The following is a 26,973-nucleotide window of genomic DNA, read 5'->3' on the forward strand; positions in this document are numbered from 1 at the left end:
AAGTAGAAAAGAAGATAATATCATATCCAGGTTACGTTTTGGTCATACAGGCTTAAACAGTACATTATTTATAATGGGAAGACATCCATCAGGAAATTGTGAATTTTGTTTTCAAGAAGAGACAGTAGAACATGTTTTGTTGTTTTGTCCAAAGTACTCTGAGGAGAGAAGGAAATTAGAATATCGACTTCTAAAGAATAAGTTACAATTAAAAATATCAGATATGTTGGGATATTGCTCCTCCTCTGAATATTTACGTCATTTATTAAGATTTCTTAAGAAAACTAAACTGATAGAAAGGATTTAGTTTTTTTTTTTTTTTTTTTTTTTTTTTTTTTTTTTAAGTTGCGTCCTGATCCACACTCCTTACCAGTAGGTGGCGGTAATGCACACCAATAAGTTGCTTGTCAACCGCCATTAAACAAGAAGAAAGAAAGAAAGAAAGAAAGAGGCTCTGGATCTTTTCAGTTCTGAATACTACTTCCGGTTTATTCCATCTGTGATCGACTGCTTCCGCCTGTCCTGTTCTTTGCTCCGGCATCAGCTGCTCCTGCCTGCAGAGAGAATCCTGTCCAGTCATTGTGAGGTTCTGCTTCAGCTGCTCCGGGAATCGAACCCTTCGGAACCGCACAGTTCGGCCCAAACATAACATGAAGGAGACGGGGGGCAAGCGGAGAGAGAAGGCGGGCGGCCGGGACAAGTCCAGCAAGGAGCCGAAAGAACCGAAGGATGCGAAGACCGCGGCGGCCCCGGAGCCCCAGGACGTGGAGATGCCGGAGGAGGAGGCTGCTAACGCGGCTAAGCAGCCCAAAGAGCAGGACAGCCTGACGCTGGAGGGTAAAACCCGGGTTTAATGTTCGGCTAGAACCGGGGGGGATGAGTCCCGAACAGAACCAGGGAGGTTCTGGACCGTTTGATCCAGAAGAAAACAAGCTGTTAGCCTTAGCCTGTTAGCATGATTCTAACTTCTGTCAGATGCCGTAAAACGGAAGAAGTTGGCGCAAAACGTTGAAAGGTTTTATTTGGTTTATCTACCGAGGACCCGATCAGAACCAGAAACTGAACCAGAACCAAATCTTTAACCAGAACCTGAACCTGGTCTCTTTAGGAAGCGAGCTGGTAAACAGTGAGACAGCAGAAAAGCAGCAAACTGTTTCATTGGTTGGGCCTCAGAACATCTTATGGTCCTAAATAAAAGAAATTAAAATATAAAACTGTTCCTATTTAACCTTTAATATTCAAGGTTTTCTGAACTGTTAAGAAAACATCAAGATTTTATTTATAGTGAAGAATCTCAGATATTTAACAGCTGAAATCCTCCCAGTAAACCCAGTCTGAGTTCTAGTTTTTATAGCACCATAGCTGAACAGGATTTTTATTTTAAATAATTAAAAAAAGGATTGTTTCACAGTATTTGTATTTATTCATTGCATGTTGGTGTTCCAAAAAGTGACCAAAGAGATTAAAGGAATAGTACACCCAAAACATGATTAGCCTTCATTTTCTACTCACCCCCATGCTGAACAACACTCTGGAGTACTTTTTTGATATCTCAAATGCATCTGGAGATCTGGGAGGCTTCTTGCTGTCTGCTGACATTCAAATAATGGAGGTCTATGGCGCCCGAGACAGAAAAGTCCACAGAAAAACGTGTCAATATTCCTCCATACTGCTCGTCCAATGTATTCCAAGTGTCCTGAGTGGGTAGCATCCAGAATTTACATTTAGACATGTTGTTCAGCATGGGGGTGAGTAGAAAATGAAGGCTAATCATGTTTTGGGTGTACTATTCCTTTAATCTTTTAAAGTGCAAAATGCCACAAAGCATAACATGTGTGGACTTAAAGGAGACGTCCGGTCAGCAGGAATATTCACTGGATCATTATTTATACCTAAAACTAATACATTCGCATTGATTTCAGAAATTTAGTGTCAATCAAAAAATAATAATCACTGATCACTGAGTCTGGAAGCGGCCATTTTTGCCCAAACATAGTAACTCCTCCCTCCTGCCAGCTTTACAAGCTAAATCAATGGGAACTACTAGACACATCTGCAATCAACAGGTTCTGTTTGGCTGTGACTCCATCCTGGAGAGAAATATCAGCTGTGCTGCTTCCATCAACACCTTTGTTTCTAGATGTTGGAGCTTGGCCTGTTTTCCAGTGTAGTCCTGTTTCTCTGACTGTGACTAACTGGATGTGCTCTCTTCATCCTCTGATCGTCTGCCTGGCTGTGTGTTTCCTGGACGGGGCCGCCTGTGGAGCTGGTTGCCTTTTGTATCTATGCTTCTTTTTCTATGTCTGCTTCTGTCTCCTTGAACCCCAGTGGGCCTCAGCAGATGGCCGCTCACACTGAGCTTGGTTCTGCTGGAGGTTTCTTCCTGTTCAAAGGGAGTTTTTCCTCTCCACTAGCGACAGTGGAGTGTGTGTTGAAGCAAATGTGACGTCAACATTGTGGATAGTAAATCCATATATTTAGGTATTACCCTAGTGGCTGTTAGCTGTAAAAGTCCATAGATAAGCCGCATTGTTATATAAGCCGCAAGGTTGAAAAATGGGGAAAAAGTCGCGGCTTATAGTCTGAAAATTACAGTACTTTTATGTTAATCAGAACTCACGTGAAGTTCAACTGCAGTTTTCCTGTCACTGCTTTCATCCAAATCACATCAAAGGTGTGCAGAAGCCATGGAATTAGTCTCAACTACTTTTTGTCATAAATTAATGCTCATTTGTCCATTCAGAGGTAAATGAGGTTTTGCGTTTTGACATGTTAACTTTCTGTCACTGTACTTTGACAGGACTCTAATCCTTTTTAACCAATGACCAATAGAGATTTATCTGACACAGCACCACCCTAAGGCCTGGTTATCCTCCCGCAGCAGCGTGTCGCAGATATTTTTGATTTATGCCCAATATTGAAGCGTGGTCTGCGCTGTTATTCCACGCTTCAACACCAGAGGGCCAATCAGGAACTAGCTGTGGGTCTAGATACGGCCGAGGCGGTGAGGAAGTGGGGGCAAGTTTGTGCGACAACAGAGGGACATGAGGGCCAAAAAGAGCAGGGATCCAGGTGGAAAAAGGGTCCCAGCGTTCTCACGCACCTCGCTCTGCTAGCTGCTCCATCTTCACCAGTCGTTTTCCACAATGGCGGTCAGACAAACAAAACAAGCCGGTAAGGAACCAAACAGGAAGTAAGTATAGAGTAGAGCTGATGTAGATCTGACCAATCAGAGGCCTCCTGTCTGCGGCACTGTCTTTGATCTCCTCTGGATCTTATTCAGATGTATGTTTAATACATGATGTCATCGCAGAGCAGCTTCCTGGGACCAATAAGTTCTGCTGAAGCTCCTTTAGTTGAGCTGCAGCAGCAGTGATGATGTTATCAGCTCTGCTTGGGGGAGGATCTGAACTCGTCTTCATCTCCTCCTCAGACATCAAGGAGCACGTGAAGCAGATTGAGAAGGCCATTTCAGGGAAGGAGCCGCGCTTCGTCCTGCGCGCCCTGCGGGCGCTGCCGTCCACCAGCCGCCGTCTCAACACCAACGTCCTCCACAAAGCTCTCACCGGCTTCTTCACCAGCAACGCCGCCACCAGAGACTTCCTGCTGAGCTTCCTGGAGGAGGTGAGCAGTAGCAGCTTTTCGCAGCGATTTGGTTTTATCTTAAGCTGTCAAACGGCGGCGGATTGACGTTTCCTGTCCGTGTATCTCAGCCCATGGAGACGGCGGAAGGAGACATCCAGTTCCGGCCGAGGACGGGGAAAGCGGCGTCGGCTCCTCTGCTCCCGGAGGTGGAGGCGTATCTGCAGCTGCTGCTGGTGATCCACCTGACCAACAGCAAGAGATACACTGAGGTGCGACTCGCTCACTGTTCTTCAGGCAGCAGCTCCCCCTGTTGGTTTGATGGGGAAGAACCTGACCAATGGATCATTAATTAAAGCAACACAGTGAACTTCTGACGCTAACATTAGCTTCATGTGAGATCTATGGTATAGTCCATCAGCTCCATGTTCAGTTTGATGCTCCATCTCATAAACTCTCCTATTAACCCCTTAAGTCCAGAGGCTCAAATTCCACCTGACATTCCATATGTGGATTAAAGCAAGTTCAGCTCCCAAACTATAAATTGGAATTATAATTGTTTGTATCTGTATTTGAAAGGCATTAAGAAATATTTTACAGGTGGAACCATTATTTTAAATGTCACCCTGTCTAATTTATAGCCGATTAAACAAAGAAAAAATGAAAAATATTTAGCCTCACTAATTTTTTCCCCAAAATAAACTCTGCAAAACATCATGAAAGCTCATTAGAAACTCTGGATGAACCTCAGACTTTATAGATCCACATCTTGACTATAAGTCAAGCTAATCTGGACTGAATAAGTTGAAGCATGTTTGTTCCACAAAGGTTTAATGGGCAGAGTGCTGGGAGGAAATGGGATTTTTGCACAATGCTAAAGTGAAAAAAGGCATTTTTCCGCTAATAAAAGGGAATCTGGTCAGACAGATATGCTGATTTCCATTATTGGAGACCTTCAGCATGAGGCAAAGTCTTTGCTCCTCAGATTTAGTCGTTGATTCATTGAAATTTACCAATAAAATCACCAAACTGAATAAAAAATAAGAATAACAGAGCAGCTAATGGAACGCATGCCGGTTCCATCACCTGAAATGGTCGCACAATGACCTCTGACCCCTCCTTGGAAAGGTCTGAGTCTCAAGTGATGGCGGCCATTAGGGGGCGGGGCTAAAAACGAACACCTGCTGTTTCGTTACTCCCTTAGAGTCACACACGTCAGGTGGAATTTTAAATCTAATTTTATTTGTTTATCAGCTATAAAACAAAAAGTACTATTTTTGAAACATGTTTTAGAAATGTAAAAGCTCCATTTAAAGAGGTGTGGATGAAACACCATGTGACTGTGTTTAGGCCAATTTTTATAAATAGATAAACCTGAGCAGGTGTCAGCTGGTACCAGGCCCGCCGGGCTTAATGGGTTAAGCATAGTTCTGTTTCCACCTCCTCAGACAGAAGCTTCTGGGTTTATTAGGATGTCGATGTTCGGTCCGGATGGAGCAGAACCTCCTGGAGGTTCCTACAGGTGGAAGCGTGGTTTGTGTCCCAGTCTGACCCGGTTGTTCTGGTTTCAGGCCCAGAAGGTCTCTGACGAGCTGATGCAGAAGGTGAGCTCCAAGAACCGCAGAGCTCTGGACCTGGTCGTAGCGAAATGTTATTACTACCACGCTCGAGTGTACGAGTTCCTGAACCAGCTGGACACCATCCGCAGGTAAACACACAGGTTGGCTAACGCTATCCCTCTGGGGACATTGCATTCATTTCTACGGTCGAACGCTAAACTCAGTTCATAGCTTAGTCCTAAACCTAACCTCCAGCCCGTCCCCTCATAGGGACCGGTCAAAAACACGATCAGACAAAAGGAGGCGTCATGCTGGATGTTAAACTCGCCGCCAGACTAATTATTCTGAACTTCTGTATTTTAAATCCGTCTTTATGAACAGTATGTGAAGTATTGGAGTACCTGTTGAAAGCGTAATGGCGACACCTTATGGTCAGTACGTGAAATTACAGAGAATCCGGTCCCTAATGTTTATTATTTTCTATCACCTGAAACCTTACAGGGTTCCTGCAGATCCTTAAAAAACTCTTTAAAGGCATTGAATTCTTCAATATAATTGAATTAATTGGTATTAATATCTCATAAATCAGTCTTTCTTCCATCTTAAAATTCTCACCAAGTCATGAATAGGATTTTATTTTTGTAAACAGTATCAAAAATAATTCACGTTAATGTTTTGCTGGAACCGTTATTGGTTCCATCCTGACAGCAGAACCAATAAAAACGATGCTGCAAACAGACCAATAATGTTTTATCTGGACAGCGTCAGGAAGTTTAAATTCAATGAAAGCTTGTTTTCTGCATGCCTAAAAACAGTAGCAGGTAATGTATACGAGGAATGGCGTATTTTGAGCAAGAACTCATTCGAGCGCGATGGAAATCAAAGCTGTGGTGTCAGACGTGCGAAGAGTGAAAAACAAAGCGGCAAAATGAACTTACAGAGAAACAGCTTTTCACCAATAATTCTGCCTCATGATGTCTTTGGGTGTCAGTATTCAACCAACAAGATCCCAGCAACCAAACAGGAAACAAATACTAAACACTAAATAAAATGCAAAATAAAAAAGGGTTCTTTTGTGCATTATAAAAAAAAAAGCAGAATGAAAAAAGAAATTGACCTAAAATTACAAAAACAAAAATGGTAAGATGAGATCATTATTATAACGTCTCCAAACTATCAGCATTGATCTTTATCTGCTGGGAATTTTAAAGAAGCACTAAAAGTTGTAAAATTGAGAATCTTGCAACAGGGTTCCAGCGCGTCCTTAAAAAGTCTTAAAAGGCATTTAATTTTTCAAAATAAAACTAAGGCCTTAATTGGTATTAAAATGTCTTAAATCAGTCTTTTATAGGTCTTAATTTTTAAAACATCATAAATAGGATTATTTTTATTACGATTTATTTTTGTAATCTAAATAAAACGTTAAAATTGACGATTTTTTTGTTTTCTTTTTATAAAAAAAAAAACTGCTCGCAATTATTGTTGCTGCCGGGACATTTGGGAGGTGCTCCATTAACTTTTTGTCTGGAAAATCTGAGCAAGTGTAAATGTAACCAAAATTTTCTCCAGCCAAGAGTTTTCTCCATGGCTAAAACCAGGGAACATACATGAGGCTCAGTGGATTTAGTGCAAGAAGTCATTCAAGCTCAGAACGATGGGAATTAAGGCAGTGGAGTCGCACATGCGAAGCACGAAACACAAAGCGTCAAAATGGAGTTAGAGAGAAACAGCCAGTATTTCTCAGTTTAGTTCCACCCTTGTCTCTGCAACGCCTCCACTTATCACCAAATCAAACATACTAAGAAAACCATACAAAGAAAAATAGCTGCTAAAAAGACTTAGCACTGGTTATGTTGGGGCTTTAAAACTGATTAGTTTTGTTCCCTGCTAAAACAAAGTTTGTGAATTCAGTTAAATAATTGTTCAAATATATCTGTCATTTGTGTGTTTTTAGCTTTCTTCCTGTATGGGAAGCTTTTCAACATTTTAAAAATTAGTGCAGTGGTTTATGTTAAAATAAACCTTTGGGTTAAGTTGTCCCAAGCAGGTTTTTCTTGTTTCTTGTAAATTTGGTCTTAAATTTTTATGTCTAGTCGCATTAAAAAGTCTTAAAATGTTTTGAATTTAACTCGCCTTATGCTCTAGGAACCCTGAAGATGCAAAATAAAAAAAATTTATGAAAAAAGAAATTGACCTAAAATAACAATAACAAAAAAAAAGGAAATATCTTCCTAAAATGAGATCATTATTATAACGTCTCCAAACTATCAGCATTGATCTTTATCTGCTGGGAATTTTAAAGAAGCACAAAAAGTTGTAAAATTGAGAACATTGCAAAGTTTAGAGAACATCTGTGAAACCTCTGAACATCACATCACAGGTATTAGAGCTTCTAATGAACATATAAATAGCATCATCATCAGCGTCCCTCCATCTCTTCCTGTTTCTCTCATATGGAATTGCTTTTTTTTAAACGCCATCGGCTTCACAGCTGGTTTATTTAATGTTTTAATTGGTGAGCGAAGAGACGCTAACATGAAGAGTAAAAAACTTTCTTCATTCTGCAGTCGACTTCTGTTTAGCTGCTGGAATAAATTTGTACTTCTATCTTTTCCATCAATGGTTTTTGTGGCAAGTCTTAGAATTTAGCGCCTTTTGTTTAACGTCCTCGGCGTAAAATTTCCAAACCGCTGCCGTATATCGCTCAGCTGAAACACCTGCTGACGCCATATTTAGGTTTCCGCTTGCTTTAGTGTACAAGAAACTAATCCTGTTTGGAGGAAGGGTTTATGATGCATTCAAAGTGTGTGGGAGAAATAAAACTCTGTGAAATAGATGCAGACGGCTTAATTTCATCATGCGAATTTGGGCTCAATGGTTGCGATAAAAAATTTTAATCATGGGGCGTGGAGAAAATCGAGTATAATCGATTTCTCGCCCGCCCCTTCCACCATCAGGATCATTGCAGAAATGGTTCCTTCGGTCCTCAGCCTGCATATCAAATCTTTCTGTTTGACTCTAAAGCTCCTTAGCAGTTTTTAAAAGTAGAAGAATCAACTTTGATTATTTTACTGTTCTAGATAAATATGGAAAGAAGAAAATTTATTGAAAAATATTTGCTTTAAAATGTTTTCCATCAGTTTCCAGTGGTTTTATATCATCTATAGGATGTTTAACTTGAATTATTTCCTAAATACCAGCTTAGAACCAGGAACTATCCGTCCCAATGTGCTCCTCACGGTAAACTGAACCAGTGACCTCTCTCTCCCTCAGCTTCCTGCACACCCGGCTGCGCACGGCAACGCTACGCCACGATGCCGACGGTCAGGCGGTGCTGCTCAACCTGCTGCTGAGGAACTACCTGCACTTCAGCCTGTACGACCAAGCAGAGAAGCTGGTGTCCAAGTCCGTGTTCCCTGAACTCGCCAACAACAACGAGTGGGCCAGATACCTCTACTACACAGGTAGTATTGGAGGGGGGGGGGGAGAGGCAGAGCTGCAGGCGTCTCACCTGGGCGTCATGTGACCCTCTGCAGGTCGGATCAAAGCCATCCAGCTGGAATACACGGAGGCCCGCCGGACTCTGACCAACGCTCTGAGGAAGGCTCCGCAGCACACCGCCGTGGGCTTCAAGCAGACCGTACGTTCACACGCTGACATCATAGCTAAAGGAAAGAACATCAGAGGTTCTTCTGGTTCACCTGTTCTGTCAGATGAGCATACACATAGTCAATACCCGTTTATCCCTTTAGGTTTGTACGAAAAATAAACTTTAAAGTCGTAGGGAAGCGGCTGTTCCAACCGTTGCAATTCCGAATTCTCCCGAGTGGTTCCCAACTTTACAATAATAAAGTGAATGTGATTGGTCGATTATCAAGGGGGCGGGATTGTTGTGGTGGAAGGTTCACAAGCACATTTGGTTGTGGCCGGTTTGTCTGAAGCATCTTGCTAACCAGTTAGCAACTTAGTGCTAGCAGGTTCCCAATGGGAAATTCCATTGGGACCAAGTAGCACTAAATTGGTGACTTAGAAACGACGCTGTCAAGGAACGCTATGGACAGCGGAAACATGCAAGAGGAGGAGAGTTTAGTGTCGGAGGTCGTGGATGAGTCTCCTCCGTCATCCATTTTTTATTTAGAGGAGGAAAGCGGGGATGAAGATGTTGTGGAAGAGGACGCCAGGGCGGCAGAAGCTTGGTTTGGTGTAGAAGGCTTCCAGCCGTACATGTTTGAGCCCTTGCCTCGCAACGCTGCCAGTTCTGTTAGCTCTACGCCTGCCGAAGACACAGACGTCCATCCCCGTGAACACTGGGACGCAACTCAATGGGAAAGGAAAGGATTCTGATTTCAACCGTTGTGTATATTATCTGCGACATATGAATCAAGATGCTATGACTGAAAACATTTGATTGACAGATGACCGTTGATATATGATTGGCCGAATTTAGGTGTTCAGGCTGACATAGAACTAAGATAAGATAATCCTTTATTTGTCCCACAGTGGGGAAATTGCAGCGTTGCATCACAGTGAACAGTACAGTGGGAAAAAAGAAGAATAGAAAGTATAAAAAATATATAAAAGTAAATATATAAAAAAAAGTATACATTAAGTATATACAGACAAGGCAACACTGGTATAAAGTGACAACAGTAAAGTTCTGTTCAAATGATTGATTGTATTAAATTATTGCAGAGTTAAACTAACTGGCCTGCAGAAGATAACGGAAAAAAACACAGATTTTAAGACAGGATTACTTTTTAAATAGAAATGTGAAAAATATTGGGACAATATAGTCTGATAAAGAGAACATTTATATACATGTTTAGGCCAGAATTATTGACATTGAAATATCACTTCCTTACGACTTTAAACTACCTCAGCTGGCGTGTATCCTTTTAGACATGTACAAGAAAAAACTATTTAAGTGCTTACATTTTGGTGTTTTTTGAAGCATATGGCGATCTGACCTTAATTATTTTTTTTTTTTACGTAGTTTAAAGTGTATTTTTTGTAAAAATAAAAAGGAGATAAACATAAATCTGATGCCTTGCACATGCGTACTGACTATAAGTATGCTGGTCTGATGGGGTATGCTCATCTGACAGAACTCCGGTTATGGACCCCTGGTGCTAAATAGTTTCTCCTTTCCTTTAGTTAATCACTTAAAAGAGAACACTGTTTTTTTTTGTACATTGACCCCTTGATTTTACATTATTACATCATGTTCTACTCACCCATATGAGTTTTTTGCGCCGGCTACCATTCCTTCATCCTGTCCTCTGAACTGCTGCTAGTTTTCCTCCCATGCCTGGAAGATGTCTAGTGCTGCTACCACAGATGATCTCGCTCTCCAGATGAACGATTCAGATTAGCTAGAATGGATAGAAGGGGTAGATCGTAGCCGCCTGTGGCCCGGGCTGCCCGTCACAACTACAGTCCGCCGTGTGGATGACGTCATACACACCCCGCTTTATTTTTAAAAAATCAAACGGCGGATGTCTGGGGAACAGTGATTGGCCTCCATGTTCTGAATGCTGGCGTACCATAAAGAATAAATGATGAACAGTTTAGTTTGTGCTTCAAGTCGTTGCCCATAGGAAGACGTTAGTGGATATAACCTAACGGAATATCTTCAGAACGGCTCCAAATGACACTAAACTCATATGGGAGAGTAGAACATGATGTAATAACGGAAAATCAAGGAGCCAATGGGGAAAAAAAACAACAGTGTTCCCCTTTAAGCCCAAAGGGTCTTAGGAGCAAATTCTGCCTAAAAATTGGGAAATTAGAGCAAGTTCAAACTATGAACTTGAAATACTATTGTTTGTATTTGAAAGGCATTGAGAAATAATTTTCAGATGGAACAACTATTTGTATATATGTCACCATTTCTTATTTATAGCAGATTAAACAAAGAAACCATGAAAAATATTTAGTGTCGCCAATTTTTTTCCAAAATAAACTCTGCAAAACATCATGAAAGCCCATTTAAAACTCTGGATGAACCTCAGACTTTATAGATCCAGATCCTCATTATAAGTCAAGCTAATCTGGTCTGAATAAGTTGAAGTATGTTTGTTCCACAAAGGCTTTAATGGGCAGAGTGCTAGGAGGAAATGGAAATTTTGCACAATGCTTAAAGTTCAAAAATGCATTTTTCCACTAATAAAAGGGAATCTGGTCAGACAGATGTGCTGATTTCCATTATTGGAGACCTTCAGCATGAGGCAAAGTCTTTGCTCCCCAGATTTAGTCGTTGATTCATTGAAATTTACCAATAAAATCACCAAAATGAATAGAAAATAAGAATAACAGAGCAGCTAATGTAACGCATGCCGGTTACATCACCTGAAATGGTCGCACAATGACCTCTGACCCCTCCTTGGAAAGGTCTGAGCCTCTACTTCCCTAAGTGATGGCGGCCATTAGGGGGCGGGGCTAAAAACGAACACCTGCTGTTGCATTACTCCTGCAGAGTCACACATGTCGGGTGGAAATTTAAATCTCATTTTATTTGTTTTGCACAGCTAAAAAAATCCCTTTGAAACATGTTTTAGAAATTTTAAAGCCCCATTTGAAAAGCATGTTGATGAAACACCAGGTGACTGTTTTGGCCTTTCCTTTAAATAGATAAACATCAGCTGCTGTCAGCGCAGCCCGCCGGCTTAAAGGGTTAAAATCCTGATTATTGATAAACTTGTTAACTAACCATTAATTAAATGTCGACAGAATCTAAAACAGGCTTTTATCTGGAAGGATAATAGACAAACAAAATAAACCGAAAACATTTATAAACATAAAATCAATGGAAAACTTCCCATCAAAGAGGAAACGGTTTCTTTTTCATTGTTTTTATTTTGCTGTGTGTACTTTGAAGGTAAAATGAATGTTTCCTTCAGTTTGGCCTGAGGGTGGAGCTGCTGAGTCGTGTTTAATGTTAGGATCAGGTCTGCGTTGTGACCTCTGGTTCCCTCCAGAGCGGGATGATGTAAAGTTCTGTTTGGGTTCTGACGGGTGGTTCTGTTTGTGTCCAGGTTCATAAGCTGCTGATCGTGGTGGAGCTGCTCCTCGGAGAGATTCCTGACCGGCTGCAGTTCAGGCAGCCGTCGCTCAAACGCTCCCTGATGCCGTACTTCCTGCTGACTCAGGGTCAGTGTTTCCATGGTTCCACTGGTTACTCAGATCGTCCCATCAGCCCGGGACCGCAGGGTCCAGAAACACTGACTTTTCACAATAAAAGCAGATGCTGGTTCAATTTGATTTTAGACTTAAGAACCTGATAAAGGATTTTAATCTTTTCTCAGAGTTTTAAGCCGGGCGTATACTGTATTATTATTATTTTTTTTTTTTTTCAATTGTTGCACGCAGCTACAGCTCAAACTGTACGATGAAACCTCAGGGTTTAAAAGTTCTCAGCTTATGTTTGTTCTCACGTTGTGCGACCCGACGCTCTGATGCGATCTACCTGCTCACACTGTACGCCTAAAAACCAGGTGGGACTCAGCTCCGCGGTGAGATGGTGCTACTCAGACTCGTCTATCTGGAAGCCAAACGAGTAGAAGAGGAACATGAAGCTAGAGTGAAACGTGCTGCCTTGGAAATGTGTGCAATTTTGTGCTGAAAGCCCTAAAAAGAAAAGAAGACGACGTATTTGGACAAAGACATGGCTGAGCAAACATGGCTGCTATGGTCTGTCAGTTTGACAGAAAGAACTCCATTTCACTCATTGCCCCTGGAAGAAGAAGAAGAAGAATCCTTGTTTTCCCACTGAGCGATTTGCCTACGACCATCTTACGACGGCCGACTGAATTTCAAATGTTTGATTTTCTCCTGATGTTCCGATTCCTGATGGGGAGGTGGTCGTTAGAGGCCCATCGCCCCTCGTTACCCCCTGGTCACTACGCCACGCACCATCAGGATGAAAGTCGACCCAATTGAAAAATTCTTGCACAATCGTCCCGAAAAGGGCAAAAAATGGCGGAGCGTACGCCCGGCTTAAGATGAGCTGCTGACACTGTTTACATTTGATCACTGCTGCACTTTATGGAATGGAAATGTTCATCTTAAAAGCTCTACTAAACTATATTTCATTTTGTAAACACTCTGGGTATAAAAAGTCTAAGTGTTTGCGCTTCCGTCCCGCAGCGGTGAGGACGGGGAACCTGGCCAAGTTCAATCAGGTCCTGGAGCAGTTCGGAGAAAAGTTCCAGACTGACGGGACGTACACGCTCATCATCCGCCTGCGACACAACGTCATCAAGACCGGTGAGCCGGACGCCGCCTCGGCCGCTCTCAGCCAATCGGAGCTCAGCGTGCGTCTGATCCTCCATGTTTGTTTCCAGGTGTGCGGATGATCAGCCTGTCCTACTCCCGGATCTACCTGTTCGACATCGCTCAGAAGCTTCAGCTCGACAGCCCCGAGGATGCAGAGTTCATCGTCGCCAAGGTAACCAGGTCGTAAGCAATCCCGAGGCTGATATCAGTGGGTGGGGCCTAACGCTTGTTCTGCTGCAGGCGATCCGTGACGGCGTGATCGAGGCCAGCATCAACCACGAGAAGGGCTTCGTCCAATCGAAGGAGACGATGGACATCTATGGAACCAGAGAGCCTCAGCTGGCGTTCCACCAGCGGATCTCCTTCTGCCTGGACATCCACAACATGTCTGTGAAGGTAACGGATCCACGCTCCTCCTCAGTGCCACCTCCTCAGGTGAACGTAGAGAGGAGAAGCCTAAACGACTCTGTGTCTCCCCCTGCAGGCCATGAGGTTTCCTCCTAAAGCGTACAACAAGGACCTGGAATCAGCAGAGGTAACATTAGCTTTACCGTTCAAAATTTATTCCTTTTTAAACATCAATATTTGTAGTAAAATATTCTTTCTGATTTGTGGACATTAGAATCTAAAGAGAGGCGCCACCTCCTGGTCAGATTCTGTGTTACAACCCGTCTAGGGGTGGACAATCATAACATGAAAGATCCGTCCTCCTCAGATCCCAAGCAGCCAAAACACAAAAATGAACATTTTATGATTTAATAAAAACAAAAACAAAAAAAAAGGTATTTTGGAAATAAATGTTACACGTGTAGCATATGACCTCAGAGAGAGTTAATGCCGAAAATACAAACAAAAGGAAACTAAATATTAACCAGCTTACCTAATTGAAAGTAAATAAACCAAATGATAAAAACTTATTATTATTATTGAAGTAAATCTGTGTCGCTGGGATTTGAATTAAAAATGCCACTGAAGTTTAAATGTTGTATGTTTGTTCTTACTGTTTCAGTGTTAAAATATATTCAGAACACATTTTTGACCTAAATAAAAATTCATTGTCATTATTTCTACACTATTTTATTTATTTTCTCTTAAAGCTAAAAATTCACATTACCATTTCAAAGTCATTAGGTTTGCAATACTTATTTTTCAGTGTTAAAAAAATCTGCATATAAAAAAATTCAACCTTTTTAAAATTCAAACTTAATATTTTCAGCCTCCTGAGATTCAACTGGCTCTATTTCACCGTCTGAAATTTGGCGTCTAAATTCAGTGTAAAAAGGGAAGGGTTACTTCAGGTCACAGACATTAGCAATGGATTGTGGCGTCCAACTCCCAGCCAATCCCATTGCGGTTTCTTAGTCACGTGACGTGACGCCTGTGGCGCTCATGTTGAAGGAAAACCAGCATCGCGGAGCCGGTCATGCAAGCTAACGCTAACTCAACGGTGAGTTTATTACTTTAATTTTTCTGTAGTTGAGTTAGCGTTAGCTTGCATGACCGGCTCCGTCATGCTGGTTTTCCTTCCGTATGAGCGCCACAAGCGTCACGTCACGTGACTAAGAAAACGTAACGGGATTGGCTGGGTGTTTTTTAGGTCAAAAATGTGTTCTGAATATATTTTAACACTGAAACAGTAAATACAAACATACAACATTTAAATTTCAGTGGCATTTTTAATTCAAGTCCCAGCGACACAGATTTACTTCCATACTAACCTCCCTAACCAAAAAATCATGAGAAGACAAAAACGGCAGCTCAGTCCTACAAGCTCCAGAACTTTACGTGACGTTTAAGCAGTTTGGGCGGATGGGATGAGCTGAGGATGAATCAGGACGTCCGCGTCAGCAGCTTTTATACCCGTCACCTCCGTGACGCCACCAATTAGACGCTTCAGTCATCATCTGTAGGAACCAAGCAGCGACGGGCACCTGCACACTCATTTTAACACGAGTTGATGACGCAGCGAATCACCATGTAATTCAGTGAGCGGGTGGAGTCAGCGTAAAGAAATATGGTCGCTCCTGTGGCTGGAAGTTGGAGGGGATGTGAAGTGGGCTGACATTCGACCGGCGTCTGACTGAAGGAGGCCATTTTTGATGGCTGCTACTGTACCTCCCTAAAATAAAATAAAAACGGCGTTTTAAAGCTTCATTTCAGGTGAATTCCATGTTTCAGACACAAGCATTTAATGTGACTTTAAATATAAGTCTGTTTAAAGAATATGAGAGTTTTTGTGAGGGGTTGTTCGATATCAGTGACGTGCCAATGAACTTTTTTCCTTTTTTCTTTTTTTATAGTAGCTGAAGAACTACTGAAATTATGTTCCGATTACACATAAATACGTTAATTAATTCTGCTGGTAAAAAAGGAATTACTTTAGAATTAGGATTCAATCTGTGATAACAACCTACTGGGAGGAAGGAGGCACAATCCGAGCCATTCTACTGGACTAATAATGGCTGTTTTATGGGGATGCTAACATCCGTAGCGCCTGCGAGCGGAGATTATTTCCAACTTCTGGAAGTGAACAAAAGTGTAATTCCTTCATTTACCACCTAGAATATAAAGCAAATTTTTTCTTAAAATAAGTGCATTTGTTCTTAGATTGAGGAGGTAAAAGAGACATCTTGCCAATAAATAAATTAAACACATTTTCATTGTCTTATTTCAAGTGCATATTGTCTATTTATCTTATTATAAGAATAAAAATACTCATTCCATTGGCAAACTATCTCATTTACCTGCTCAACAATCAGAGTCGTGCACAAAGCAAAGAGTCAAGCTAACCGTGCAAAGACGCATTTCTGCACAGCACAGCTGCAAGAGCAGAGTTTGTCAGAGTTAATCGCGAAATACCATTCCAGAGCCGTACTGCTGAGAGCGACCCGGTGTTCTGTCAGTCAATACCCATTTATCCCTTTAGTTTTATATGAAAAAATATTTAATTACCTTTTTTTTGTTTTCTGTTTTGAAGCGTACGGCGATCTGACATTACATTTTTATATTTTTTGTACATTACTAATGGGATTCATGCCCATCGAGGTAGTTTAAAAACTATTTTTCGTACAAAACTGCAGGGAGGGGCAACGCAAATCTGACGTCTTGCGCTGAGTATTGACTGTCAGTATGCTGGTCTGACAGAACGCCGTCACTGTTAAGCGTAAAGCGCAGACTCTGAGCTCCGCGCACAGACACATCTCTTCACGAGCACAGCTGGAAGATCAGTTTGTCTGAGTTGAGCGAACAGTACCGGATTGTTACGAATAATTTTCTCCGCTGATCCACCTGTGGTCATGCAGAATGAGCAGAGCAGCACGCCAGGTGGGCGTGATGACCAAACAAGACGCCTCAGCACGGCTGATACTGCTCAGCAGATTACAGATTACAGCACGACGATGCAGTTTAAACGTCTGACCAAAGACCCGCTAACATTTTTATTTAGTCTTGTTGACGAAAACTCATACCTATGACTAGTCATGTTTCTCAAATATCAACGTTTATCTCGTCGGTTTTCATCGTCATGAGAAAAAGGAGCGTCAACAAAATCCTTTTGTCATCTTTGACCAAAACAACCTTGGGTGGAAAGCCTCCTTTTTTAGCAGATCAGAGCCGCTAACCTGACGTCGCTCTCTGTTTCTCTCTGTGGTGCGTTCAGGAGCGTCGGGAACGGGAGCAGCAGGATCTGGAGTTCGCCAAAGAAATGGCCGAAGACGACGACGACAGCTTCCCATGAGCCTCTCCTCTGGCTTCCTGTTCCAGCAGGAAGTAGTGTGTTAACAGACGACGTATTACCCACAATGCTCCCTGTTTCTCCCGTTTCCTGTGTTGCAGCTTTGAACTCTGCTGCTGTTTCTTGTTTTCTGAAACAAATAAATCCTGTTTTTTGTTTACTGGGTTGTTGTTGTTTTTTTTACTGAGTAAGCACAGAGGGTGTGCAATGGCTGCACACCACCAGGTGGCGCCGTTTGAAGCTATCCAAGTAACGGTACTCCTTTTTTTTTTCTCTTTTGGCTGAAATGATAGTTGATCCAGTAAGTTTAGTCTCAAATGAAGCTAATCGACGATCTGTATTTGAAGACGAGAACACAAACTCACGTTAGCCTTCAGTTTAGCCCCGCCCCCTTACACAAAAACAGTGCCAGCTTGTAGTGACATCATAGCTGCAGGAACTCTGCAGTGATGCTGAAATAATCTCTGCTTGGAAAAAATGCTGCTGCCAAAAAAAAAAAAATTTTTCTTTTATCGAGGGAATTCAGTTTTTTTCAGTGTTTGATTTATTTATTTTTTTCAACGGCAGATCTAACATCTGATGCCACTGATTTGGCTCCATACAAAAGTGCCACATTTCCTACAGAGCAAAACAAAAACGAGTCCCATTTGAAAGACAGTCTGTCCACATAATGAGGAAATATTTGGCCTTATGATTAATTATTTTTAGCAGTTTATCTCACTGAAATGGCTAGAAATAAAAATTGAGCTTGTTCTAAAAAGTAGGGTTATTTGAATGTTATGAGGATAAATCTAATTATTTACTCCAGTAGATGCAGCGATTCTGCATCAGATGCTGAAGTCAAGGAATCGGATCCAGTCAGATTGATTCAAAGTTTTCCATCTAAGGAAAACAGCTGATTGCATCGACTCATTGACTCTTCAGCAATCCCTCACACTAAGCATGCTTGTAGCGACAGTGGAGAGGAAAAACTCCCTTTGAACAGGTTAAAACCTCCAGCAGAACCAGGCTCAGTGTGAGCGGCCATCTGCTGAGGCCCACTGGGGTTCAAGGAGGAGTAAAGGAAAAAATGGTAACGATCGGTTACAGAAACATTAGAAATATTTAGACCTTTGCTGAAAATAAAATAATTAGCTTCTTTAAAATAAAATCCCCTCTTTAGTTAAAAGATGGAATATCTTAAGATGAAAAGTTAGGATCACAAAAAGAAAAAAACAACTGATGAATTAAAGCTACTTTGGCGTATAAAGGATTAATATAAATTAAAATAACTTTCTGCTAAAAAGTCTGTTTTTTTTAGATTCATTTTACATATTTTAAAGATAAAACTTGGAAGTTCTCTAATGTTTGAAATTAAAGCTTAAAATGTTCAAAAGTTAAACAAAGACATATGAATAAAAAAAGAAAAATATTTGCCGTTTATCTGTTTCTACTCGTCTTTTTTTTTGCCTTCTTTCCATCTTTATACCTTCAGACCAAACCTGAGCAGCTTTTTTCTTTCTAAGGAGCCTCATATGACATGAACTGAATTATTATCCTCATTTGTATATTGTTTTTAGTTTCTATTCAGTTTATTTCTATAGCTCCAATTCACATGTCATCTCAGGTCACTTTCCAGTTCACCAGATCATCCAGTCAGATTGATTTTTCTATCTAAGGAAAACCAGTTGATTGCATCGACTCATCGACTCATTGCATCGACTCAGCAATCCCTCACGCTAAGCATGCTTGTAGCGACAGTGGAGAGGAAAAACTCCCTTTGAACAGGAAGGAACCTCCAGCAGAACCAGGCTCAGTGTGAGCGGCCATTTGCTGAGGCCCACTGGGGTTCAAGGAGACAGAAGCAGACATAGAAAAAGAAGCATAGATACAAAAGGCAACTGTCAACCAGCTCCACAGGCGGCCCCGTCCAGGAAACACACAGCCAGGCAGACGAGCTCTGAGCCAGCTCCCATGTCAGAGGATGAAGAGAGCACATCCAGTTAGTCACAGTCAGAGAAACAGGACTACACTGGAAAACAGGCCAAGCTCCAACATCTAGAAGCAAAGGTGTTGATGGCAGCAGCACAGCTGATATTTCTCTCCAGGATGGAGTCACAGCCAAACAGGAACAGACCAGATGAAGCTACTATGAGAAAAAGCAGAGAGAGCAGAACGTTAGAGATTGAACTAACAGATTCTGCAGAGTGGGAGAATAGAGATAGAATGAAGCAGAATGATGAAAAAGGGGTCCCTATGTCCTCCAGCAGTCTAAGCCTATAGCAGCAGAACTATAGAGATAGCTCAGGATAACCTGAGCCACTCTAACTAGAAGCTTTATCAAAAAGGAAAGTTTTAAGCCTAGCCTTAAAGTAGACAGGGTGTCTGCCTCACGGACTAAAACTGGTAGTTGGTTCCACAGGAGAGGAGCCTGAGAACTAAAAGATATTTTCAAACGGATCTAATGAACCGTTTCAGTTTGTAGGCGTGGATAGAGGATGTTTACATAGGAGAGGCAGTTTGTTAAACATTGAAGGATTAAAACCTCACCAGACAAAAGCTTTTATTCTAAACACACAAAAAAACAAGGAAACACTGGGAATTTATTTCTCAGACTCCGGATCAACGGATCAGGATTAAATTTCCTGTCTATAAGGAAATAAAACCGTTCAAGTTTCCTGCTGACTCACAGTCTTCCAGGATTTCTTAAAAATCGACACATATGATGACACACAGGAAGACAAACACACCCAGGATGACACTCACACTACTACTGCTGTAGGTTTCCACCACCAGCCGACCCTCATCGGGCCCCGAGGCCACCTCTGAGTTTGTGTTTTCAGAATCCAGCTGGAGGCACAGCAGCTTTCTCCGAACTCCTAGAAGTTCTCATTCCTGGAGGACAGCTTGTCCTGCTGGTTTCTGCAGAGCCGCCGTGCAGCACAGACAGTGGCTGCAGCTTCCTGAGGTGTTTCAGCGATGGAGAACCAGCAGAGTACTAATGCATCTGCATGAACACACGAAGCATCAGGAGGAGCAGGATGGATCCCTCCTGTTTATTTATGGAGCACCAATAAAAGAGAGCAGATGGTGAAAAAAAAAAGAGCTCCCACTCTGCTTCTTTTCTCTCATTAAACCTGTATTTCATTTACTGATGAAGATTCTCAGTCATCCAGGTCAAAGTTATTAAAGATCAAAGTTAAAATCAATCCACTGGACTTTGTTTCCAGGTTTGAAGACGTTTCTCCTCCATCCAGGAGGGGTTTTCAGTTCAAAATGTCAGAAATAGCGTTTAGTTCCAGGTTTTATCCAGCAGCCCAACAAAGCCTGGTTTTAGTTTAGAAAACATGCAAATAGAAACGCCTTCAAACTCGGAAACAAAGTCCATTTGATTGTTTATTTTATTTTTATTTTTTGCATGACCTGTGGTCCATGTTCTTCTGCTCTAAAAACAGAGTTTCATCAGATTTATCCAGAAGTTTCATATTTTAATGAAATAATCAAACCTGCAGGTAAGGATGAAGAGATTTAAATCAAAGGTTCCTGAAACACAGCGAGGAAAAAGAAATTAGTGACCTTTCAGGAAAGGTGAGGCCCCTGGGGGGGGGGTCACCTGAGCGGTGACCCCTGCAGGTCTGTCTGCTGTATAAACACCTTCAGTCCCTGTGAACCTGGGCTCAGAGTCCACAGCCAAAGGTGCGCAGTCACGTGATTTACCTGCCAGCCCCCCCTCCACCCTGCATGTCGGCGCGGCGCTCCGTTCCTGCTGCGGACAGCTATGACGCAAAAGGTTTTTTAGAGACTTCGTAACTCCGGGTTTACGGTATGACTCCCCTGGATGGAAAACCCCGCAGCGCAGCAGAGCGCAGATAAAAGTCCAAATGGAAGCTGAAGGAGAAACTCCGGAGCTGCGCAGCAGAAGCTCTCTGACACCAACACGGCCGCCATGACAGACATGGACACCTGGACAGGTAGGTCCACGGGGGGAGAGGGGGGGACGTGACAGGCGCAGGGGTCTGAGGACCGCTTCCGGTTCTGGTCTGGTGTGGGAGGCTGGAAGCTAAATGTTGGTTAATTATTAATCAATTGATTTATAAGCAATACATGAAAAGAGCCTCAGATGTTTTCAGGGCCGCTGGAAGCAGAAATGTTTCATAGGGGGGCCAGATGGGGCCACTAAAAATGTTAGGGAGGCCCCTGAAACTAAAATCCATAATTTCAGGGTTTGAATCTCCTATAGTGGAAAAACTGCCAGTAGAAGTTATAAAGATTCAGCAACACCTCCTCAGATCCTGGTTTATTGTGATTTTTAATGTTAAATTGCTGTCTGTGCAGAATGGGAGGAAATGCTAAACTGCTGCTATTAATATTTACCATGGCAAGTTTAAGTTTAAAAGACCTTTCAGCCTATAGAACTATTTAAATATAATAAACATACAATATACATTTAAAATAAATAAATAAACAGATTGAGATTCAGTACTTTATTGTTATAAACACTTCAGTTCTCGGGTATTAATTAAACTTCACAGTAGATTGGGTCAGCTGGCAGGAAGCTGAGTCTCTGTGTTTATGTCAAAAACTCTTATAAGCAAACCATAAAGAAATAATTATATTAGTAAACTATTTAAACTTTACTGAAAAGTTCTCCACAAACCAAATCAAAATAATTTCCCAAAATATTCATAAGAAATGTCTAAATTGTGCAAAGTATTTTTTATACATTTTCTCCTTCTCGCCAGTAGGTGGTGCTGCAGCACCCCCCACTTCCTGCAGCCATGGATGTTTTCTGATTTACTAACATTTTTCCTTTGGCTTCCTGAACCTTCTCAGGTGGAGGCGCTGCTCTACAGCCGGGTTTCAGTTCAGCTTAAATATCTTCACTGTTTTCTGATCCGGTGGAAAGTTTCAGCTTTAATGATGCTTTATGCTGAAAGTCAAATGAAGCCGGATTTTTGTGGCATTTCAAATTTTATTGTCTTTGGTTTATCATATTTTCAGGTGTCGAAATCCTAAATCGGAGACTCACCTTCATCCTTTTTTTTTTAATCGGATCAGTCATCAGGCATTCCCACTCTTTAATGAGTCATCAGACTTTATAATGCCTTAACTTATATCTATATATCTATTTAACCATCCATCCATCCAACTGTACATAAGATAATATATATATATAAGCAGAGGCGTAGCCAGAGCATTTTTATAAGGGCGACCAGACAATAACCAATTTAGCCTGAGGGGTTGAAAGCGGATCGGCGCCAGAACCTTTAGGGTCAATCTACTCTGTTTCAATAGGAAAATTAAGGAGTAAAACATCCATATTTTTAAATAAAGACAAACTATACTTTCCTGCAGCCTTTGCTAACAAATTAGCTTTAGATAAAAGGTATAGTGGATGAAATTCTTTATTTTCCACTATATATATATATATCTGGATGCATGGTATTTACTTCATGAACTTTTTCCTCCTTTCTGCACCTTCTAATTTTAGAAGGGCCGATGTCACAAGTAAATTTCTTCATTTTGAGATCAATAAAGTTCTATTCTATTCTATTTCTATCCTTTTGTTCGCTGTGTAAAATAATGGGATTGATGCTGATTTAAAGACTGATTACATTTTATTTCTTCCTCCAGTCACCCTCCTGCTACACTACTTCCTGTTTGCATCTTTAGTCCGATCAGCTCCTGTCGGTTCGCCTCCATTCAGAGAAACGGCCTTGCAGGCGAAGACGCTGGGTGAGAAAATCCTGAAGGACATTTCTGCTGCCCATGCCGCTAATGTAGAGGTAAAAAGATCTGTTTGCTCGGCTCTCTGAAGCATTTTCTCCTCCTCTTTGGTTCCTAACATGTTCCTGTCCTCCTCAGAGTTTCACCCTCGGATCTTTGAGTCAAACGTCAAACCTGCAGACGATGGCGGCGTCGATGAGAATCCCGTCCTCTCCGGCACTCAAAGCGCTGTCTGAACGCTTCACCCTGGTCAGTCTGCAGGGTCCAACACGGGTTAGGTCGGGTGGTTTAGGAGGTTAAGGGATTTAGAATGTTCCTAAAGTGAAAGATGCAGTTCTTTGGATCTTTGATGATGCGCAGGATGCTAGTTTAGGCGGTTTAAGGCTTTCTCAAAGTTTTTGGAGTAAATAAGGCAACTTCTTGTGCTTTTTTAGATGTTCTAGGTTGTGTTCATTTTATGTGGTTCTATAATAACATTTAAGCAGGTTTTTGTGATCACTGGACATCTCTGTCTATTTAGTCATTTTACAGTTGTCTTTTGTATCTATGCTTCTTTTTCTATGTCTGCTTCTGTCTCCTTGAACCCCAGTCGGCCTCAGCAGATGGCCGCTCACACTGAGCCTGGTTCTGCTGGAGGTTTCTTCCTGTTTTTCCTCTCCACTATCGCTACAAGCATGCTCAGTGTGAGGGATTGCTGAAGAGTCGATGAGTCGATGCAATCAGCTGGTTTTCCTTAGATAGAAAACTTTGAATAGATCTGACTGGATGATCTGGTGAACTGTAAAGTGACCTGAGATGACATGATGTGAATTGGAGCTATAGAAATAAACTGGATTGGTTCTATATGATAGTTTAGGTTGAGTTTCGGGTCTTTATCAGTGTTGGTCTCATGACCGGACAGGTTCTTGCTGCCATTGGGATTGCTTACAGATGTTTTGGAAGAATGTCCTTTGACCCTAAGAGAGTTCCAGGTCTTTGAATTGTAAAATATTTCCATGAATCTGAAAAAGTTTTGAAAGAAAGCACGTTGTTGAGTCCTTTGGGGTTTATTTTGTCCTCGTAGGTTTCAGAGATCATTGGAGATGATCTGGTGATAATTTGGCTTCTGCTTGTGGTTTTTTCTTTAGTTTAAAATGGTTCAAGGCTCATTCAGGGTTGGGTTTCAGTATATTCTAAGGATCCTGGAGGTTAGTTAAGGTTGGGACACAGGATTCAGTGAGTCGTATTTTGGTGACTCACTTTTTTAGGTGCTTATGGAGTTTTTGAAGGAACCCTGTGAAACCTACAGTTGGTTGATGTTTCATTCAGAGATAAGTCCTTTTAGGTCAATTCCACCTTTTTTTTCTGTAACGATTGACGTTATGAGGATTTTTTTTACATTTTTATTTCACCTTCAGGTGGAACTTTAGATGTTTTGTCTCTGATGGTTTTGGAGATTCCCCAGCATGTTCTTATGTTGATCCTGATGCTCCACTCCAGATTATGTTTCCTATAAAAAGCTGTAAGGTTCAGAGTTTGTTGGAGTCTTCTGTGAAGTTTTAGGGATCCTGGATGTGGTTTCTAGAAACATAACTCTGTACAGTTAACAAATTCAAAGTATATGATGGTTCTGTGAGGACATCTGGAGTCCATAAAAGTTCCCGGAGAACATATGTTGAAGGTTTTGTTGTGGTTACTTGATGGTTCCTTGGCTCAGTGTGATTTTGGGAATGTTTCTGGTTTTCCATGTTTCCTCTGTCCAGTTAGGGGATAATTAGGGGACAATGTTAGCTGAGAGGTTCTGGAGATGTTTAGATGGATATTTTCATTGCCAGGGATGGTTTAAGGAGCTGATTAGCAGAAATTATAATAATTTACCTCTTACCTTTTGACTATTGGAGTCTTCTACAAGGAGTTTGGTTTGTATTTACAACCTGTTTCTGCTTTCATTGGTTTCTAAAACAGAAGGAGAATATATTTTTTAGGGTATTGGTGGTGTTCCTGTAGGTGCACTGACTATCCTACTGGTCAGTTGTCATGGTTACTACAGTAGTAGCCATTCAAAATTTCCCCACTTTCGTGGATGGGCCCTTGGTTAGTCCTCGGCCCTTGGTTAGTGTTCGGCCCTTGGTTAGTCCTCTGCCCTTGGTTAGTCCTCGGCCCTTGGTTAGTCCTCGGCCCTTGGTTAGTCCTCGGCCCTTGGTTAGTCCTTGGCCCTTGGTTAGTCCTTGGTTAGTCCTTGGTTAGTCCTCGGCCCTTGGTTAGTCCTTGGCCCTTGGTTAGTCCTTGGTTAGTCCTTGGTTAGTCCTCGGCCCTTGGTTAGTCCTTGGTTAGTCCTTTGCCCTTGGTTAGTCCTTGGCCCTTGGTTAGTCCTTGGCTGGTCCTCGGCCCTTGGTTAGTCCTTGGTTAGTCCTTGGCCCTTGGTTAGTCCTTGGTTAGTCCTCGGCCCTTGGTTAGTCCTTGGTTAGTCCTCGGCCCTTGGTTAGTCCTTGGTTAGTCCTTGGTCCTTGGTTAGTCCTTGGCCCTTGGTTAGTCCTTGGCTGGTCCTTGGCTGGCCCTCCTTTCTGTCATGATTTGTGGACATTAAGATCTAAAGAGAAGCGCCACCTCCTGGTCACACCCTGTAATTCAGTGAAACGATGGAGTCAGAGTAAAAAATATGCTGGAGGGGGGTCATTCCAGTGGCTGGAAGTTGGAGGGGATTTAGCTGGGAGTTGCAGGGACGTTTGCTGTCATCCAGCTGGTGTTTTACTGGGAAGGACCATTTAGAATGGCTGCTACTGTAGGTACCACTCTTTCTAACACATTGGTGTAGATTCAGTGGTTTGATGGTCAGATGAGGTTATTCAGGTGGTGTTGATGGAAGTTGAGTATGATGTTCTGGGCTTGTGGAGGTTCTGATTTGAACCTTTTTGTAGAACAAACATCTTTGGACCTTATGAGTTCCACTTGTTCATTAAATGATTTTTTTTCCCAGGTTTGAATGTAGTTTTGAACTCATGTTGCTGATGTTAGATTGATCTAATGCTGATTATGTGACCTCTTATTCGTCGCCCTCTGCAGGACATGTGCGTTAGCCGGATGCTGGCGGGAGTCCAGATGTACCAGAACTTGCTGGAGGTTCTGTCCAGCAAAGTGAGCGGTCTGGAGGACTTGAAAGTGGACCTGCGTGACCTGCTGAACCACATCAATAAGGTAAAGCCTTATTCTGTGACTACTCATCATGTGACCAGGCCTCTGATTGGCTAAAAGGAGTCTGTTTGTTTCAGCTGAAGGAGGCTGCTCAACTTGGAGCGGACAGTTCGGTTCCGACAGCCAGCTCCGACCTGGCGACTCATCTCCAAGACAGCTACAGCATCCAGGCGGCGGTTCACATATCGCTGACTCGACTGCGCGCCTTCTGTCATGACCTGAACCGCACCTTCAGGGTCCTCTCCACCCACAGGCCATGAGCTGCAGGCCCCTTTAAAGGTCTGCTGGATCAGAGTGGAGCTGCTCAAACTATGAAGAAGTTCGTCTATAACTGATCAGCCATCTTCCTGCATCATTAAGGAAGGATGGAAGGAGCAAGAGAAGCCGAAGCAGAGAATCGCAGTTTGCTTCTGTTCTGCAGCAGCTGCAGTTTAACCATCAAAACAGAAGAAGGAGGGCAGCTTTAACATTCCCCTAATCTGCTCATCTCCACTCCTGATCAGATGCAGAACAATCCTGAAGGTCTGAGTTTGTTTCGGCACGTCTTACTTTCGCCATAAATAGGGGATTAGCAGGAATGTGAGCGCTGCCGCAGGAACAAATCTGTTGACTTCAAGGAAAGAAGAAAGAGCTGATTGTAAAGCCTGCCGGAGGATCTGCAGGCCTGGACCTGCTCGGCGCTCGGATTAACTCTGTTCTTCTGCTGTTTATCTGGCAGTGAGGCTGCACACTGATAGCGAAAACAACAGCCTGACGATGCGCTGACTGTTGACCAAGCAACACAGATTCCTATATTTATCACTGCAGAAGCAAACAGAACCATATCTTACATCTATGCTCCTAAGATTTTGTGAACGTTACCTCAGGGCTACAGGTGCGTTAGAATGCCACCTACCTGCAGATCAAAAAGACAAACTCCTTAACGACCAAAAGATGCAGTTTCTTATG

At 42.2% G+C, this 26,973-nt stretch overlaps 2 protein-coding genes across 2 annotated transcripts in view; both read left to right on the plus strand.

Moving 5' to 3' along the window:
* Nucleotides 1–524: 524 nt before the first annotated feature.
* On the plus strand, nucleotides 525–17,308 carry psmd3 (proteasome 26S subunit, non-ATPase 3). The gene is made up of 12 exons (XM_038305670.1): nucleotides 525–837; nucleotides 3,434–3,624; nucleotides 3,714–3,854; nucleotides 5,154–5,290; nucleotides 8,415–8,605; nucleotides 8,678–8,781; nucleotides 12,176–12,290; nucleotides 13,287–13,406; nucleotides 13,484–13,587; nucleotides 13,656–13,811; nucleotides 13,900–13,950; nucleotides 17,074–17,308. Exons 1-12 carry the CDS (start codon nucleotides 651–653, stop codon nucleotides 17,149–17,151), a joined length of 1,575 nt encoding a protein of 524 aa, XP_038161598.1. The 5' UTR covers nucleotides 525–650; the 3' UTR covers nucleotides 17,152–17,308.
* Nucleotides 17,309–20,803: 3,495 nt separating this feature from the next.
* Nucleotides 20,804–26,973, plus strand: part of LOC119796870 — a 6,985-nt gene continuing 815 nt past the window's right edge. The window contains exons 1-5 of the mRNA XM_038305624.1: nucleotides 20,804–21,098; nucleotides 22,762–22,913; nucleotides 22,993–23,103; nucleotides 25,897–26,028; nucleotides 26,103–26,973. The exon at nucleotides 26,103–26,973 is cut by the window's right edge and continues 815 nt beyond it. Of these exons, the coding sequence (XP_038161552.1) occupies nucleotides 21,074–21,098; nucleotides 22,762–22,913; nucleotides 22,993–23,103; nucleotides 25,897–26,028; nucleotides 26,103–26,285 (603 nt within the window). The 5' untranslated portion in view covers nucleotides 20,804–21,073 and the 3' untranslated portion in view covers nucleotides 26,286–26,973. The remainder of the gene's footprint in view (nucleotides 21,099–22,761; nucleotides 22,914–22,992; nucleotides 23,104–25,896; nucleotides 26,029–26,102) is intronic.

This window comes from Cyprinodon tularosa, unplaced genomic scaffold, assembly GCF_016077235.1.
Source record: "Cyprinodon tularosa strain WSP-4 unplaced genomic scaffold, ASM1607723v1 ctg560, whole genome shotgun sequence".
NCBI classification, from domain to species: Eukaryota; Metazoa; Chordata; class Actinopteri; order Cyprinodontiformes; family Cyprinodontidae; genus Cyprinodon; species Cyprinodon tularosa.